At 43.6% G+C, this 16,988-nt stretch overlaps 1 protein-coding gene across 2 annotated transcripts in view; it reads right to left on the bottom strand.

Annotated features, from left to right (window-relative positions):
* Positions 1 to 16,988, bottom strand: part of SMC6 (structural maintenance of chromosomes 6) — a 166,775-nt gene that overhangs the window by 74,610 nt on the left and 75,177 nt on the right. For both annotated transcript variants that reach the window (XM_073625346.1, XM_073625347.1), the window contains one exon: positions 14,939 to 15,074. In XM_073625346.1, the coding sequence (XP_073481447.1) occupies positions 14,939 to 15,074 (136 nt within the window). The remainder of the gene's footprint in view (positions 1 to 14,938; positions 15,075 to 16,988) is intronic.

Here is a 16,988-nt window from a genome sequence, read left to right as displayed (position 1 = left end):
CATTTATAAGATCTTTCCAACACACAGCATGCACATAGCAAAAATGGCACTTCAAAATACATTCTGCTACTCCTCCTGAGTATGGCGAAACCACATGTGTGAGACTTTTACACATACTGGCCACATACAGAGGATCAACATGCAAGGAACACCATCAGGTGTTCTAGGGACACATAGCATGCACATACCAAGAGTTACACCCCAAAATACATTCTGCTGAGCAACGGGTAAACAAAAGATTACCTGTTGTTTTAGTAGCACAGTTGTCCACAGGAGGATAGCACTGGTCCAGGCAGCAGGCAGGGGCTTGGTCTGCAACAGCGAACGCAATTGTCCAGGAAACAAGCAGGAATACTCTCCATAGTCAGTACAGGCAGCAGGCAGGGATACTGTCCATATACAGTCCAGGGTCAGTGCAGACAAAGATATTGTCAGCAGTGCCAAAATATTGGTCCTAGTAGTAGGCAGGAACATGGTCCATGTGGTGTGGTCAGTTCATGCGACAGGCAGAGGCATGATGGCAGAAGTCCTACAGGCAGCAGGCAGAAGTAGGGCCTCATTCAGGACAGAATGGGGACAGGGGTTGAGGCTTCTCCCACCCAAATCTCTTTGAAGCTTCCAAGTCTCAAGAGCCTAATCTAGGAATGAGAAAAAAGAAATTGCTTTCTTCATCAAGAAAAACTATTCTGGAGCCCCTCACATATGTGAGACCCCTGTGTTATGAATCCCACTAGTCCAGTAGCAGGGTACAAGATCAGTCCAAGAGGCAAGCAAAAAGCATGGTCAAACAGTCCAGGGTCAGTTCCAGATCAGGCAGAGGTATGTACAGAATCGGTAGGCAGAAGTGTGGTCTAATAACAAGCCAGGGTCAGTTACAGAGCAAGCAGTGTCATAAGGGGTGTGAAGATAAATGGCAGGAAGTGAGGGTTTTGTTTACCATAATTCACTAATAATGTAGTGAAGTATGGCGACGACGGAAACGATCACCTATGCAGAGGCCTGGTTGGGAAGGTCACTGGGGACAATAATAAGTGGTGTCTCTTCTAACTCCTCCTCTGGAGCACACCCAGCATTTTTCTGAAGTTTTTGGCCTGTTGGTCTGGGAGGGATTTTATCGGGAAAGTGGCACTCGGAGAGTCTGCTAATCACATTGGATCGAATGTTTTCTGGTGGGCCATTCGGGAATATAAGGAGAGTGATGTTTTCCTCCTGGTAGCCAAGGAAGGGTTGGGGGCTTTTGGTGGAGTTGCAGTAGATTATATAGGTGTTATATATTGCCAAATGAAACAAGTAAATTTAAACTTTTTTATACCACTGGTATGTTCGTCTTGTGGCAAGGTAGGGTTCGAGCATTTGGTCCTTGAAGTCGACACCCCCCACGAACATATTGTATTCGAGGACACATGTTGGCTTTTGGATTGGGCCATTCCTCCTGGGGATCTCCACGAAGGTATTATTGTGGATTGAAGACTGCATGTAGACATCCCTTATGTCCCTCCACTTCACAGCCAGAATTTCCTCATTCCGCAAACTCGCTGTCTCCCCTCTTCTTAACGAGCCTCTGAGAAAAGCCCTTCTTCCTTAATGCCACATACTGGAGTGTTCTTCCTGTAAAGGTTGCGGAACAGGGGCAAACTCGTATAGAAGTTGTCTACATACAAATGGTAGCCTTTCTCCAGGAGTGGGTTTATGAGTTCCCAAATGACTTTCCCGCTTGATCCGATGTAGTCTGGGGAATTAGAGGAATGCAGCTGGGTGTCCTTCCCTTCATATACCATGAAGGCATATATATATATATATATATATATATATATATATATATATATATATATATATATATATATATATATATATACACACATACATATATATATATATATATATATATATATATATATATACACACCCTGTGGCTTGGTCGCACAATTTATACAGTTTCACCCTATAGCGGGCCCTTTTGGTGGGAATAAATTGCTTGAAGCCCAGCCTGCCAGTAAATTTGATAAGTGACTCATCCACGCATATGTGTTGGTCTGGGGTAAACAACTGGGGGAAGATTTCAGAAAAATAATTTAGTAGTGGCCGAATTTTATAAAGCTTATCATAATTTGGGTCATTTCAGGGAGGGCACTGGGTATTATGATTATAGTGTAGGAACCTCATAATCATGAGATATCTGGTTCTGGGCATTACTGAGGAGAAGATGGGCATGTAGTGGATAGGGAGGGTTGACCAATATGAATGCAATTCATTTTTTTTGGTTAGTCCCATACAGAATGTGAGGCCCAAAAAATCTTAAACTCCTCCACTGTAAGGGCTCTCCACTCGTAGGGACGGGTATAATAGGACGTTGGGTTACTTGCTCTGAATTGTTGTGCATACAGGTTGCACTGGGCCACAATTGATGCTAGCAGGCCCTCAGTAAAAATTAAGTGGATGAAATCTATCAGGGAAAAATTTTCTGTGTCCACCTGGACTCCTGGTTGGACAGTAAAAGAGGGAATGTTAGCTTCTCCTGAATTAGAAGGAAGCCATAAGGGGTTCTGAAAAGAATAGGGAAGGCTGGTATGAGACCTAACCCTTTGGGACTGAGGTAACACCCCACTGGTAATTGGCCTTTCTTGCCGAGGTACTGCGGTGCTGGTGGATGGCACTGCCTCGTTAAGACATCACGCCGGCCTGGCAGTTGTAAATACTGCCATGTACTCAGCTGGAAAGCCGAGATCGTCCTGTTTTTTTTTTTTAATCTTGGTCTTTCCAGCCTGGAGGAGAGATGTGGGGTCTTATTGAACCCACATCTCTCCATAAAGAGGACCTGTCACGCACTATTTCTATTACAAGGGATGTTTACATTCCTTGTAATAGGAATAAAAGTGATCAAAAAATTTTTTTTCAAAAGGGAAAGTGTAAAAATCAAAAAATTTAAATACATTTTTTTAAAGCGCCCCTGTCCCGCGAGCTTGCATGCAGAACATAAATTGCCAGTTGACCCCGTCAAAGGCCTTCTCCGCGTCCGTTCCTAGGAACACGCACAGGATCTTAGATGTACTTTCCACATGGATCAGATTCAATACTCTAATGGTGTTGTCTCACGCTTCTCTCGTTGGAACAAACCCCACTTGATCTAAGGAAGGTAGATGTTGCTGCAGTCGTGTAGTCCACATTTAATAGGGAGATCGGTTTATAACTCCCACACTGCATAAGATCTTTACCTTCCTTGGGTATAACCGAAATAAGGGCTTTCAAAGTTTCTGCGTGGAAAGAGGTCAGGTCACACAGGCCATTAAACATCTTAACCCCCACCGTAGGCAACAAAAGCTTATAATATTGAACTGTGAAGCCACCTGGGCCCAGGGCTTTACCTATCTTTACTGAGCCCACCACAGCTTGCAATCCCTCTGGCCTAATTGGGGCTTTTAATTCCTGCCATACAGGAGTTGCAAGACGAGGCATCCCAGAGATTACCAAGTCGTGTGCTGACCAGGGGTAGCTAACTGCAAATTATAAAGAGACGAATAGTAGTCGGTAAACGACTGAACTATTTCTTTAGGTAAGGTAACCTTCTCCCCATCAGCATACAAGATCGACGGAATGAAGGTCGCCGACCGTTGATCCGGCAAGTTTCGAGCAAGAAATTTACCACATTTATTAGCAAACTCGTAAGCCTGCCAGTTTGTAATGCTCTTTTAGCCCTATACAGAAGCAGATCAGAAACCAGTTTACGAAAGCTCAGAAGATCTCGTTCCACTTCCGGAGAAAGAGCGTGTTTATGGAATGCCTCCAATCGGTGTATGTCTGCTAGCAAGGATCTTAAAGGAGTCGTAAACTTTTGTTTTTTGTTTTTTAAATAACAAACATGTCATACTTACCTCCACTGTGCAGTTCGTTTTGCACAGAGTGGCCCCGATCATCCTCTTCTGGGGTCCCCCAGCAGCGATATCAGCTCCTCCCCACATCAGTAAACCCCCTAGAACAGTGATGGCGAACCTGGGCACCCCAGATGTTTTGGAACTACATTTCCCATGATGCTCATGCACTGTGTAGTGGTGCATCATGGGAAATGTAGTTCCAAAACATCTGGGGTGCCAAGGTTCGCCATCACCGCCCTAGTGCAGTTTGTCATCTTGGATGGACGGGAGTCTACTGCCCATGCATACTCCCATTGGTAGCTGACACACTGAGCGTCGGGACACCAATCCATCCTTGCATGGCGTTGGGGGCGGGGCGGACCGGCCCCCTTTGGGGATATAAGTCAGGGGTGAGACATGGCTGAGTTCACTTTCTTCGTTCACCAATACTATGCACACCACAGAGATTTTCATTGCTGTTCAGCTGCTTTCACATCAAGGTAAATACACTCTCCCCACACCCCAGCACTCACCTGATGCTTCATCTGCATTCCCTGCACTTTCTTTGTCTCTTTTATAACACTGCTTTTCACACAACCCTTTCCCTTTTTTTCTTTCCCAGACAAACACAATTTTTCAGGATTTACTTTTTTACCCATGGTCTCTATGTCTGCTCCATTATTGGATCAGGTTAGTCCATTTATGTTCTATACAAATAACTGTACAACTTCTATCTACTCTGCTTTTTTAGTAAAGCTTGACACATATACTTATGCTAGAGCATACTTGCTCTCATACAAAAACATTATTATATTATATAACTTTATGTTCATTTTACTAAATTTTGACAAATCATTGAGACATATACATCTATATTAACAGCTGATATCTATCAAGCTACATACTGAGACAATAGGACCATTCACCTTCACTCAAGCCATGTCTGCCTCCTGGCATCCCCCCTGGGGGTACCTGTGTCCGTCTTCTCCCCCTCAGCTCCCGTGCCATACTCTGGCTGCTGCTGTCCATTTGGGGGTTCAGCGAGGGAAACTCTGGTTTCATTCAATGGCAAGTATTGGGCCGTTTTGCTCTGGCCCATTCTGCCATTGTTCTTACATTACCACTGTGACACATTTTTTTGATTATTTAGATACAGCTCATCCACATCCACCCCTGATGAGCGAGCAATGATCTTGCGAAACGTGCATCGGGTTTCCTGATGCGTGCATTTGTATATACTGCATTTTATAACGTTTGTATCAACTTTAATTTTTTTTGTATTATGTGCAAATCCATTGGCTGAGCTAATATGCTATATTATCCATGTATGTACATTAATTTTAATAAACATTTATACTGCCTTTACTGTTGTTCCTCAGTGGCTGACTGTGACCACCTCATTTAAAGTCCCAGGGCGACTCTTTTTTTGGATTAAGATCAGTTGGCCCTCTGAAAATTCTGACAGTGTTTCCAAGATGTTCCTAAGAAAAAAATCCTGTTGCACGTTGGGAGCATAAAAAAAGGCCAATGTTACTTTAACCCCCTCCAATCACCCCTTTGAGGAACAGGTTATCGACCCCCAGCATCCACAAGAGAATCTGAACAAGTCCATGGAATTTTACTAGATATCAAAATAGACACTCCCTTATGCAGTGTACACACGATCGCACATTCCGACAACAAAATCCATGTTTTTTTTCCGACAGATGTTGGCTCAAACTTGTCTTGCATACACACGGTCACAAAAATGTTGTCGGAAATTCAGATCGCCAAGAACGCGCTGACGTACAACATGTACGACGAGCCGAGAAAAATTAAGTTCAATAGCCAGTGCGGCTCTCCTGCTTGAATCTGAGTATGCGCGGAATTTTGTGCGTCGGAATTGTGTACACACGATCGGAATTTACGACAACGGATTTTGTGGTCGGAAAATTTGAGATCCATAACTCAAATTTTGTTTGTCAGAAATTCTGATGGAAAATGTCTGATGGAGCCTACACACGGTTGGAATTCCCGACCACAAACTCCCATCGAAAATTGGTTGTTGGAAATTCCGACCATGTGTACGCGGCATAAGACTTAGCGTCAGGGTTAGTAGCATGATAAGTTAATGGATAGAATCGATTACTAAGCAGAGGAAGGCGGTTCTCTCTAAAATGTGTTTCTTGGAGAAATGCAATATCAACACTAGGACTTTTCAAGTCATGAAGTAATATTGGCTGTTTTTCAGGCGTATTTAGCCCCTTAACATTAAGGGACATTATACAAAGGTTATCCATCCTTATAATCAGCTCCTGAGGGGGGGGGAGGGGGGGGGACACACACAAATAGACTATAGCTAATCGAGGATGACACACCTAATGTTGTCCCGTCCTCCTCGAGGGCTATTAAAGCAAAATTGCTTATGCACTCCACTTATAGCTTCCAAGCTATGAAGGTGCAGGCATAACAGGGGATAATGGCTAAACATTGCCAGCAGAACCCAAGGCTTCGGCAATCTCCAGCAGTCTAAGTACGAAACAATTATGCAGCTAAACAGCAACAGTCTCAATGCCCATATATCTGGATGGGAAATCCCCCAAGTAGCCGAGCTGGGCCAGGTAATAAGATCTCACAAGTGGAAATCAAAAGTTTCCCTCTCCTATTCCAACTCTACCTCTACTCTCCTCGCCAACCTACACCAATTTCAGGGGTATCCACCTCATCAGAGACTCAGAACCCCGCATCAATTATTGGATAAATTGATCAAAAATATCCCCACAAAAAGTCAGCCCCGGAGTTAAATACATATCACTGTTTCCTCCTTTTCCCTCCCTCTCTCCTCCTCCTCCTCTTTATTGCACCACCTTCCCAGACTACAAAAAAAACAAACAAAAAAAAAAAAAAACAAACAAAAAAAAACAAACACACTTTTAAATATTCTCACTCCCACACATACATATCCTGAAATATACAATTCTTCAATAACGATAATGAATAACTCAAGTCTAAAATAACTTATAGGATAGTGTTATAAAGTAAAAAAATAAATTTAATCCACTGATATTCTCTCCAATTCATATAAAATTAAAATCATATAATAATAAAAAGAAGAGGGGGTGGGAAGGCAACTCTACCCAATTCATAAATTATAATAAATAATCTTAATCTAAAGAGCCTTGTGTTTTGAATTAATAATATGATACTAGTGTAAAGTTAAGTGAAGTCCCCACATGCTCCCGCCTACTTTATTCTATATACTATATTCACAAACCAAGAAGGGGGACTATATACACAAGACCCATATTAAAAGGGTCCTAAAGGGAAGAAAAAAAAAGATACACCATTTCTATTCTCTCCACCCCCCACCCCCCCGTTCATTTTACCACCATTACCCATTTATTTCTACCCCTCTCCATTGCAATTCCCCAATCATCCCACTACCATATGATCTTTAAAATGAATGGCAATTCTATTTCATAAAGCAAGAAGTGCAATGTTTTCCTGTTTTCCCCCTGCCTTCAGAGGCACGCTATATTAATAAAACCTCTGAAAAGATGCAGAGGAAGCGCAAAGAAAAAAGCCTCAATACGTTAATAAAGTTAATAATCAATCTATAAAATAGTGTCTTGGGCAGGTATCAAATTCAAAATGCAAGATCCTTCAAAAAAAAAAAAAAAAAAAAAAAAAAGGTAAACGGAAAAAACACCACAGAAATAAATAAATAACTACCATATTTATCGGCGTATAACACGCACCCCAAGTTTAGGAGGGAAGTTTAAAGGAAAAAAACTTACATTTTAAATGCCCATCAATGCAGCCTTGCACACTGTCCACCTGCAGCCTTGCACACTGTCCATCTGCAGCCTTCCACTGTCCATCTGCAGCCTTCCACTGTCCATCTGCAGCCTTCCACTGTCCATCTGCAGCATGTTTTGGTTTTAAATTTAGCAGTGCCGCCGCCACCCCCGCCATCTTCGACTCCTCTCGCCGCCGAGATAAACTGAGCCGAGTGTACTCGTCTCCGCTCGCAGTATCACCCCCGTCCCGCCCCTTGGCCCGACTCCTATGATGGACACAACACCGGTCCAATGGCAGGACGTAAAGGCTAGGAGGTGGGACCGGGCGTGACTGCGAGCGGAGCCGAGTACACAGTACACTCGGCTCGATCAATGTCGGCGGCGCTCCACAGACAGCGGAGATGGGCATCTAACACGCACCCATGATTTTCACCAGATTTTAAGGGGGAAAAAGTCCAATAAATACGGTAAATAATTATCTTAGTTCATAAGTGGTGGTGGTGCAGGCTCCAACAACAGTTTATCAGGGTTAGACATTCCCAAACAGCAAGACTATAGAATGTATATCTATTAAACAAAATAATCCATAAGCAGTCTAGGGAGTCTTATAAAACCACAAACCTGTAGGCGGTTAAGACTCCCATGGCCCCTCTGAGACAGCTGCTCCCGACCGGCGTGAAGCTCTAAATTGACGTGCATGTTGGTCATGCTGAGAGAACATGACCCTTTTACGGCCCGGCATCCGCGGGAATAAATGAAGCCAATTTTGGACCAGAAAGGGTTCAATCTCCAAAAAGGAAAAAAAAATCTGGTAAGTCAACCTGCGAACGAAGGGTACCGTACCCAAAATAGAGTACCCCAATCTGTAAGTTTGGCCCTGCTGGCATACCCGGCCCAATATTGGACGAAGGAGAGCTCTACGCTGTAACGTGGCTCGGGAATCATCTAGTAGTATTTTGACCTGCACTCCATCAAAATCCACTGTACCTGCCTCCCATGCCTTCCGAAGTATAGCCTCTTTATGTTTATAATGAAGGAGGCAGCAAACCACATCCTGAGGTCGGTTTGAGTCTAAAGATTTAGGACCAAGCGCTCTGAATTACCAAGTTCCATGTTGGCAAGTGGAATATCATCCAGGACCTTACACATGATAGCTATGACCGTATCCCATAGATTCTCCTGTCCTGTGGCTTCAGGGAGGCCTCGGCGCTGTAAGTTATTTCGGTGGCTCGGGTCCTCCGGGTGCAACTGCAGCACTACAGACGTATCTGCGTGAAAGTCCCGGTCACTTTCCAGGGCTACTACCCTCTGTTCCAGAGCGGTGGATACAGTCTTGACTACTGTAAGACGTCTGCATCTCTGTTTAAACCCGCTGGAACTCCCTGTGATGGGCATCCCCCACTCTGCTAATAAGTACCTCTATATCCTCTCTCGTAGGGAGCGCATGTATAAGTGTCTGCAAGTCTTCTTCACCCGGCCGTGGTGATGACCCACCTGTGTGAAAGGCGGGGAACTGCCCCTCTACCGCCGGCGTCCACGGGGTATCCAAAGCCCCGTCCGAACTAATCGAGGAGTCCGGAGAGATCCGAAGTACCTATGAGGCTGTAACCTCATCCACCTGGCCACGTACGTTTGCCATGTTAGTCCAGGAACTGTATCTCTGTGCACAGGGAAAAAAGGTGCTGAATCTCATTCAAAGGTCCGCTGACTGAAGGGGTCCTGAGAGAGTTTCTAGTCCGACGTTTAGCTGATGACACGCCGCTATTTGGCAATTTAATCAGTAGGGCTGCTGGAAGTCCGGGAGCTCAGGAGCTGTGCGTCTTTACTTGACCATGTCAGGACCAACCTGGGTCTTATTTTGTCTTACTTTGTAACAAAGGGCCCACGCGTTGTGACTGCAGTTTGTAGTGCCATGGTTGATCGATTCCTCTATGTTCATGTATTCATTCACCTAGCTTGTTCCTATTTGCTAAAAGGAACAGGCAGCTTCGAGTACTGGGTCACAAAGTGTCCAATACATGCCTTGACATTTTCTCTGTGTTGCATCACACATATTGGAATGCTAATGTGATGAAGACACTTCTCTTCTGGCATGGTGATCTCTCTATGAATGTTCTGCCTGTTTGTGGCTGTCAGGTCTAATAACTGCACCTGCACCAGTGCTATACAGAGAAAAACAGGGATTGATGAATATGTAGTTTCTTCACAGGAAGTGTCTGTTCTCAGACTGCAGACAAAATCATGCAATAACCTGTGCAGTGACATGCCACATGCCTAATATTTGAACAAAAAGAAATCTCTGACACTGGAATGTAAAGATTTTCTCTACTACTGGCTATGCATACAGTCTAACAAATGACACCATGAAACTACATGATCCACGCACATCTTATGCAGGTAAAAAACAACAACATGTGGGTATATAATGCCTTTAATAGCAGAAACCATAAGTGTCATATCAACCACCCATTTAATCAAAAACTCCTCCCTGTATACCTAGGAAGCCCCTCTAATTTCCGGTAAGGATAGAATAGAGGCTCACACTTGCTGGTTCTGAAGTTCCAAATCTCCTTGTCAACTATGAAGAAATAAGAACATTTCCAGGACCTCTGCCAATATTAAAGAGGCTTCCCTGGGGCAAATGAAAGGAACATGAAGCAAAAGGTAGGTACTGGCAGGACTCCACAAAACTGGGTTATTTTACAAACTTTGAAACCCTAACAGTTCCCCTAAATTAAGTGTACATTATAACGGACAACTCAAATGTGCTCCTGTACCATGATCGAGAAATTCGTAAGGGTGGCATTTAAGTAAATAACAAACGTATGCAAAGAATAAAGACAAAAGTGGAGTGCGGGAAAATTTACACATTTAAAAAGTGTTTAAATGTGGCACTTGCAAGAAGAGTGTAATTTTAACATTGCATCTTCTAATTTGTTGAGTTTGTCAGGTGCCACGTTTGATAGATGCATTAAACAGCCAGTTTGTGAACAGTCAGTGCATGTTCCAGTAGCACATAAGGAAAAAAAAAAATGTAGCGAGGGCATGCAGCAAAATGCAGTGAAAAAGGGCAGGTGGTGGCCAAAACATTTTTAATAGTGAGAAGGAGGGCGCAGTAGGGGTGCACATCTTTACTGGCCTCACGATTCGATTTGATTACGATTATCCGGTCCACGATTCTATTCCGCAATTAATTGCGATTACTGCGCACGGTTTTCATCCAAAAAAATTCAAGTAGTCAGAAGAACTCAATTTTTTAAATTTTATCTGTTCTTAAAAAAAAGACAACACTCCCTGCATGTAGCAAAGTGTAAACACAGCAGAAGAGGAGCTCCAGACTTCCCCCAAATGACTACAGAAGACAGTAAGTGACTGCAGACATGATACAGGAGATGCTCAGAGACTGCAGACATACTACAGGAGATGGTCAGAGACTGCAGACATACTACAGGAGACGGTCAGAGACTGCAGACATACCACAGGAGACAATCAGAGACTGCAGACATGGTACAGGAGATGGTCAGAGACTGCAGACATGGTACAGGAGATGGTCAGAGACTGCAGACATGGTACAGGAGATGGTCAGAGACTGCAGACATGGTACAGGAGATGGTCAGAGACTGCAGACATGGTACAGGAGATGGTCAGAGACTGCAGACATGGTACAGGAGATGGTCAGAGACTGCAGACATGGTACAGGAGATGGTCAGAGACTGCAGACATGGTACAGGAGATGGTCAGAGACTGCAGACATGGTACAGGAGATGGTCAGAGACTGCAGACATGATACAGGAGATGGTCAGAGACTGCAGATATGGTACAAGAGATGATCAGAGACTGCAGACCTGCTGGACGTGGTAAGGGAGGTGCCAGACTGTCCTATGCAAGATGTTCAATACCCCGCCGCCCTCACCACTAACCTGCCCCCATATAATACTATTACCATAGCGCTCCCCTGCCCAGTGTCACCACGGACCAATTCCCATCCTTCTCGACCAGCATCCACATAGTCTTCTGCTCTCCCCCCCCCCTCTACACTGAGCATGAGCAGATAGGGCAATAAAACAAAAAATGGTGTGCAGTGCTTTGTGGTGACAAATGCACAAAAGAGTCTTATTAAGTAGAGAATAAATATAGCACTGAAATATATAAATCTGTGATCTGATTAAAAGAAATCTTTTGTGTATTGAAAGTAATTCCAGTGCTGAGTGTGCTCTGCTGTGTTCAAATAATTCCTAAATTCTGGTGACACTGGGCAGGGGAGCGCTATGGTAACAGTATTATATGGGGACAGGTTAGTGGTGAGGGCGGCGGGGTATTGATCATCTTGCATAGGACAGTCTGGCACCTCCCTTACCACGTCCACCCCCCTCGGTGTCCTCCCCGCGACCCCCTCACCTGGCTATGCCTCCATCACACCTGGCTTGACATGCCGCGGCTCCACTCTCCTCCTCGGAGCTCCGTGCTCCACAAGCCGGCCGCCGCCACTGTTAGCAGCAGCAGCTCCAACCACCGGCGCTCCATGTCCCCGCCAACGTGCACACAGCATCACTCCTCTACGCAGGGGGGTGACGTTAGTCAGGGGCAGCAATCGGAAAAAGCCGGCGCGGCTTACTCCCACTGCTCTCCGGCGGCTTTCAGCTCCGTTCGGTCGTGGAGGCGGGGCTTAATGCGGCGCGAGGATGACATCATCAAAACATCGATTACTCCCATCGTAACATCGATGCCGCATCGTGTATGGTCGAAACGCGATGCATCGATGTTACGATTAATTTCAACAGCCCTAGGGCGCAGGTTCCCATAAGCAAAAACAAAACAAAATGGATGTTTTTAAAGGTTTGATCTCAGAAACCATTATGACATTATAAAGGGAATTCTGCAAAGTGGCATTTATCAAGAAAGTATTCATTAAGCAAATTTTAAATAGTTTTTAGTATTAAAATCCTGGAACTGTCAAGTAAATATAAGTGAAATGTCCTAAGCACACATTACAGTGCATCCGGAAAATATTCACATTGCTTCACTTTTTCCGCATTTTGTTACGTTACAGCCTTATTCCAAAATGGATTAAATTCATTATTTTCTTCAAAATTCTACAAACATTACCCCATAATGACAATGTGAAAGAAGTTTGTTTAAAATCTTTGCAAATTTATTAAAAATAAAAAAACAAAAAAATAAAATACTTTGTTGAAGCACCTTTGGCACCAATTACAGCCTCAAGTCTTTTTGAGTATAATGCTACAAACTTGGCACAGCTATTTTTGGGCAGTTTCTCCCATTCTTCTGTGCAGGACTTCTCAAGCTCCATTATGTTGAATAGGGAGCGTCGGTGCACAGCCGTTTTCAGATCTCTTCAGAGAAGTTCAATCGGCTCAAGTCTGGGCCACTTAACGACATTCAGAGTTGTCCTGTAGCTAATCCTTTGTTATCTTGGCTGTGTGCTTAGGGTCGTTTACCTGTTGAATGATAAACCTTCGTTCCAGTCTGAGGTCCAGAGCGCTCTGGAGCAGGTTTTCATCAAGGGTGTCTCTCTACATCGCTGCATTCATCCTTCCCTCTATCCTGACTAGTCTCCCCATTTCTGCCGCTGAAAAACATCCCCACAGCATGATGCTGCCACCACCATGCTTCACTGTAGGGATGGTATTGGCCAGGTGATCAGCAGTGACTGCTTTCCTTCAGACATGACGCTTGCCATTCATGCCAAAGAGTTTAATCTTTGTTTCATCAGACAAGAGAATTTTGTTTCTCATGGTCTGTGAGTCCTTCGGGTGCCTTTTGGCAAACTCTACATGGGCTGTCATATCCTTTTTACTGTGGAGTGGCTTCTGTCTGGCCGCTCTACCATACAGGCCTGATTGGTGGAGTGCTGTAGAGATGGTTGTTCTTCTGGAAGGTTCTCCTCTCTTCACAGAGAAATGCTGGAGCTCTGTCAGAGAGACCATCTGGGTTCTTGGTCAACTCCCTGACTAAGGCTCTTCTTCCCCAATCGCTCAGTTTGGCCGAGCGGCCTGCTCAAAGAAGAGTCCTGGTGGTTCCCAACTTCTTCCATTTATGGATGTTGGATGCCACTGTGCTCATTGGGGCCTTCAATGCTGCATACATTTTTCTGTATCCTTCCCCAGATCTGTGCCTCAATACAATCCTGTCCTGGAGGTCTACAGACAATTCCTTGGACGTCCTGGCTTGGTTTGTGCTCTGACATGCACTGTTAACTGTGGGACCTTATATAGACAGGTGTTTGCTTTTCCAAATCATGTCCAATCAACTAAATTTACCATAGGTGGACTCTAATCAAGTTGAAGAAACATCTCAAGGTTTATCAGTGGAAACAGGATGCACCGGAGCTCCATTTTGAGTGTCATGGCAAAGGCTGTGAATACTCATGTACATGTGATTTCTTTTTTTTGTGTTTTTTTTTTTTTTTATTTATAAAACTACAAAAATTTCAAACAAACTTATTTCACATTGTCATTATGGGGCATTGTTTGAAGAGCTGTGAAAACTTTCCAGATGCAATGTATAGCACTCAGCGGAACGGATTATAAAGAGGATACACAGAAAGCTGCAGACATCTTAAATGTGCCATTCATGTGTGTTCTCTTAAAGTGGTAGCAAACTCTGACAGAAAAAATAAATCCCACTGCAGGTTAAGGACATAATGTGCTAGTATGCATTGCATACTAGCACATTATGAAAGACTTAACTTAAACCAAAGCCCTTCAGCGGCACGTTGTCACCGATGACAGGGCACCCATCTTCACCCGATGTTCTATCTGGGTTTGCAGGCTCCGACCGTTTGAATGACAAAGACATGATGACGCCACTCCAGCACATGCGCATGGGAGCCACGTTTGTGGCACATCGCTCTGAGTATGTCGTCCCTTCAGGGTGCATTGTGCTGGTGACATTACTGGCTGCAGAAATAGTGAACATCTCCTAAACGTTGCACATTTAGGAGACATTCCTTGTACCCACAGGTAAAGCTTTATTATAGGATTACCTGTAGGTACAAGTCACCAAGCGGTGTTTACCACCGCTTTAATAAAGAACACAGCCCCCATATGCTACAGTGCAACACAAACCATTCTCAGAGCTTCACAAACACATGGATCACAACATACAATGAGTCAAACACACATCTTCAAAGCCAAATGATAGTAAACAGCTGAACCAAGGATAGAGCAGAGCCCTGCCGGCAAGTGTACACACTGCCTTGACTGCTAGCTTTAAGCAGTAAATGTATAATATTCATATGCAGAATTTCATATCTACATGACTATATATAGAGCTGTGCTCTGATGTTACCTGTATCATTTTCTTTGTGCCATGATGCTGCTGTAGAAGGTTTTCATTTTTTATGATGTCGCTTTTTAAGGAAAGAACCCTTTGCTGCGTTGTGTATAACTGGGAGGCAACATTTTGGACTTCTCCTTCCAGGTGACTGCAGAACACAACATTAAAATATTCAGTCTACAGAATACAAAAGGAAATGCCGCTCCCAGGACTGCCACACCTGGATAAAAGCTCCCGCCCTACTCAGCCTCTCAGGTGCTGGCTCTGCACGGTTATGTGAAGGAAAAAAGGCAATCCTGGACGGCCGCACTCAATGAAAAATAGGGCATCTTTATTGTAACAAAAATAGTAAAAATCAAAATAAGTCACATCAGAGGTGGATAGTACAGGAACAATCGCTAACGCGTTTCACATCTAGATTAAAAATTGTCAACTGAGTGCATATAAAAAAGGGAAATAATGTGGAATACGTAAAACACCTGAAAGTGAACTTGAAATTGAAACACCACACCTATTGCACAGTTAACCTTCAAGATCTCAGAAATTGAGATGGAAATAGAACACACTTAGGAATATTTTCTATACAGATATCCTTAATATCCCATATAAAAAATGAAAAATAATGATAATATAGAATTAAAATCTATTGTCTATACATCCAAAAAAAACTGAGAAACCACAATAGTTCACAAGATAAATATGAATCATTGTATGACCACAGGTGATGCAAAGTAATTGGAAACTTGAAAATGCTTATATATATATATATATAAATATGTATAAGAGGCAACACCGAAAGGGCTGGAAAAAACGCCATATTCGCGTAAGCAAAGCTATATGACATATCGCAAAAACTAGGCCAGAAATGTATAAGTGACCAACCATTGCAGTGCCGCCAAATATAGGTAAGCAAAAGAAGGAAGGGGAAAAAGAAAAGAAAACTTTGCAAAACACTATGTAGAATAAAATATATATATATATTCAGTCTACAGACACAAACTTGAGAAAATATAAACAGCTCATAGCTTTTAGTTTTTGCAACCTAACAGTAATTTAAAAAAAAGGTGTTTATTGGTAAATTATATAGCTGTAAATTACTAGATCCTAAAAAATTAAAGTGATAAAGTCTATTTTTTTTTTTTGTTTAAAAAGAACAAATATGTTATACTTTCCTACTCTGTGTAGTGGTTTTGCACAGAGCAGCCCAGATACTCCTTTTCTTGGGTCCCCCTGCCGATGCTCCCACCGAGTTCTCCCACAGAAAGCAGCTTGCTATGGGGGCACCCGAGCATAGCCGCTGCTGTGTGTGCCCATTCAGACACAGAGCTGCAGGTTGGCCCTGCCCACTCTTTCTCCTCATTGGCTCACTGACTTTGACAGCAGCAGGAGCCAATGGTGCCCGCTGTGTGTCTCAGCCAATCAGGAGGGAGAGTCCTGGACAGCTGAGTCTCTTGTGCAACATCGCTGGATCGAGATGGGGCTCAGGTAAGTATTAGGGGGGCTGCTGCACACAGAAGGTTTTTTATCTTAATGCATAGAAAAAAAACTACCTTTAGAACCTCTTTATTCTAGTGGCCTTTGATTCAGATAGTGTAATTGTCCCTAAGTTCAGGTTGATTGAAGTCTAATTAAAGGAAACCTGTGCTGTTCGCTGTGGTGGGTTGCCATTGCCACCCTCCAAAAATGCTAGTTGCCTGGCTGTCTCTGGCTTTAAAATTTAAGAAAAAAAACAGCTCTGGTGCAAACATGCATATTAGAAAAGTCAGAGTGAATGCATACCCCAATGTACTGAAACCAAAGGATCGGCATGACTGCAAATTTTTAATAGTTTAGAAGGGGAGGTAAGCAATGGGAAGCTCTTCATCAGTACAGAATTTATTTAATAGCTAGGGTCAGTTGTGAATGCATTATTTCAGGGCTTGACCAACCCCAGGAGTCAGGTCGCCACAACGACCAGAAACCGCATCCTGGCACCTGGGCTTCTGCCAGCCCACTCACCGTCAGCAGGGATGTGCAATTCCTACCACCAGACTCCTGGTACATGCAGTTCCGGGTGCGGGCC

This window comes from Aquarana catesbeiana, linkage group LG04, assembly GCF_042186555.1.
Source record: "Aquarana catesbeiana isolate 2022-GZ linkage group LG04, ASM4218655v1, whole genome shotgun sequence".
Lineage (NCBI taxonomy): Eukaryota > Metazoa > Chordata > Amphibia > Anura > Ranidae > Aquarana > Aquarana catesbeiana.
Note: the sequence above shows the minus strand (reverse complement) of the source record. Positions and strands in the feature narration are given on the sequence as shown.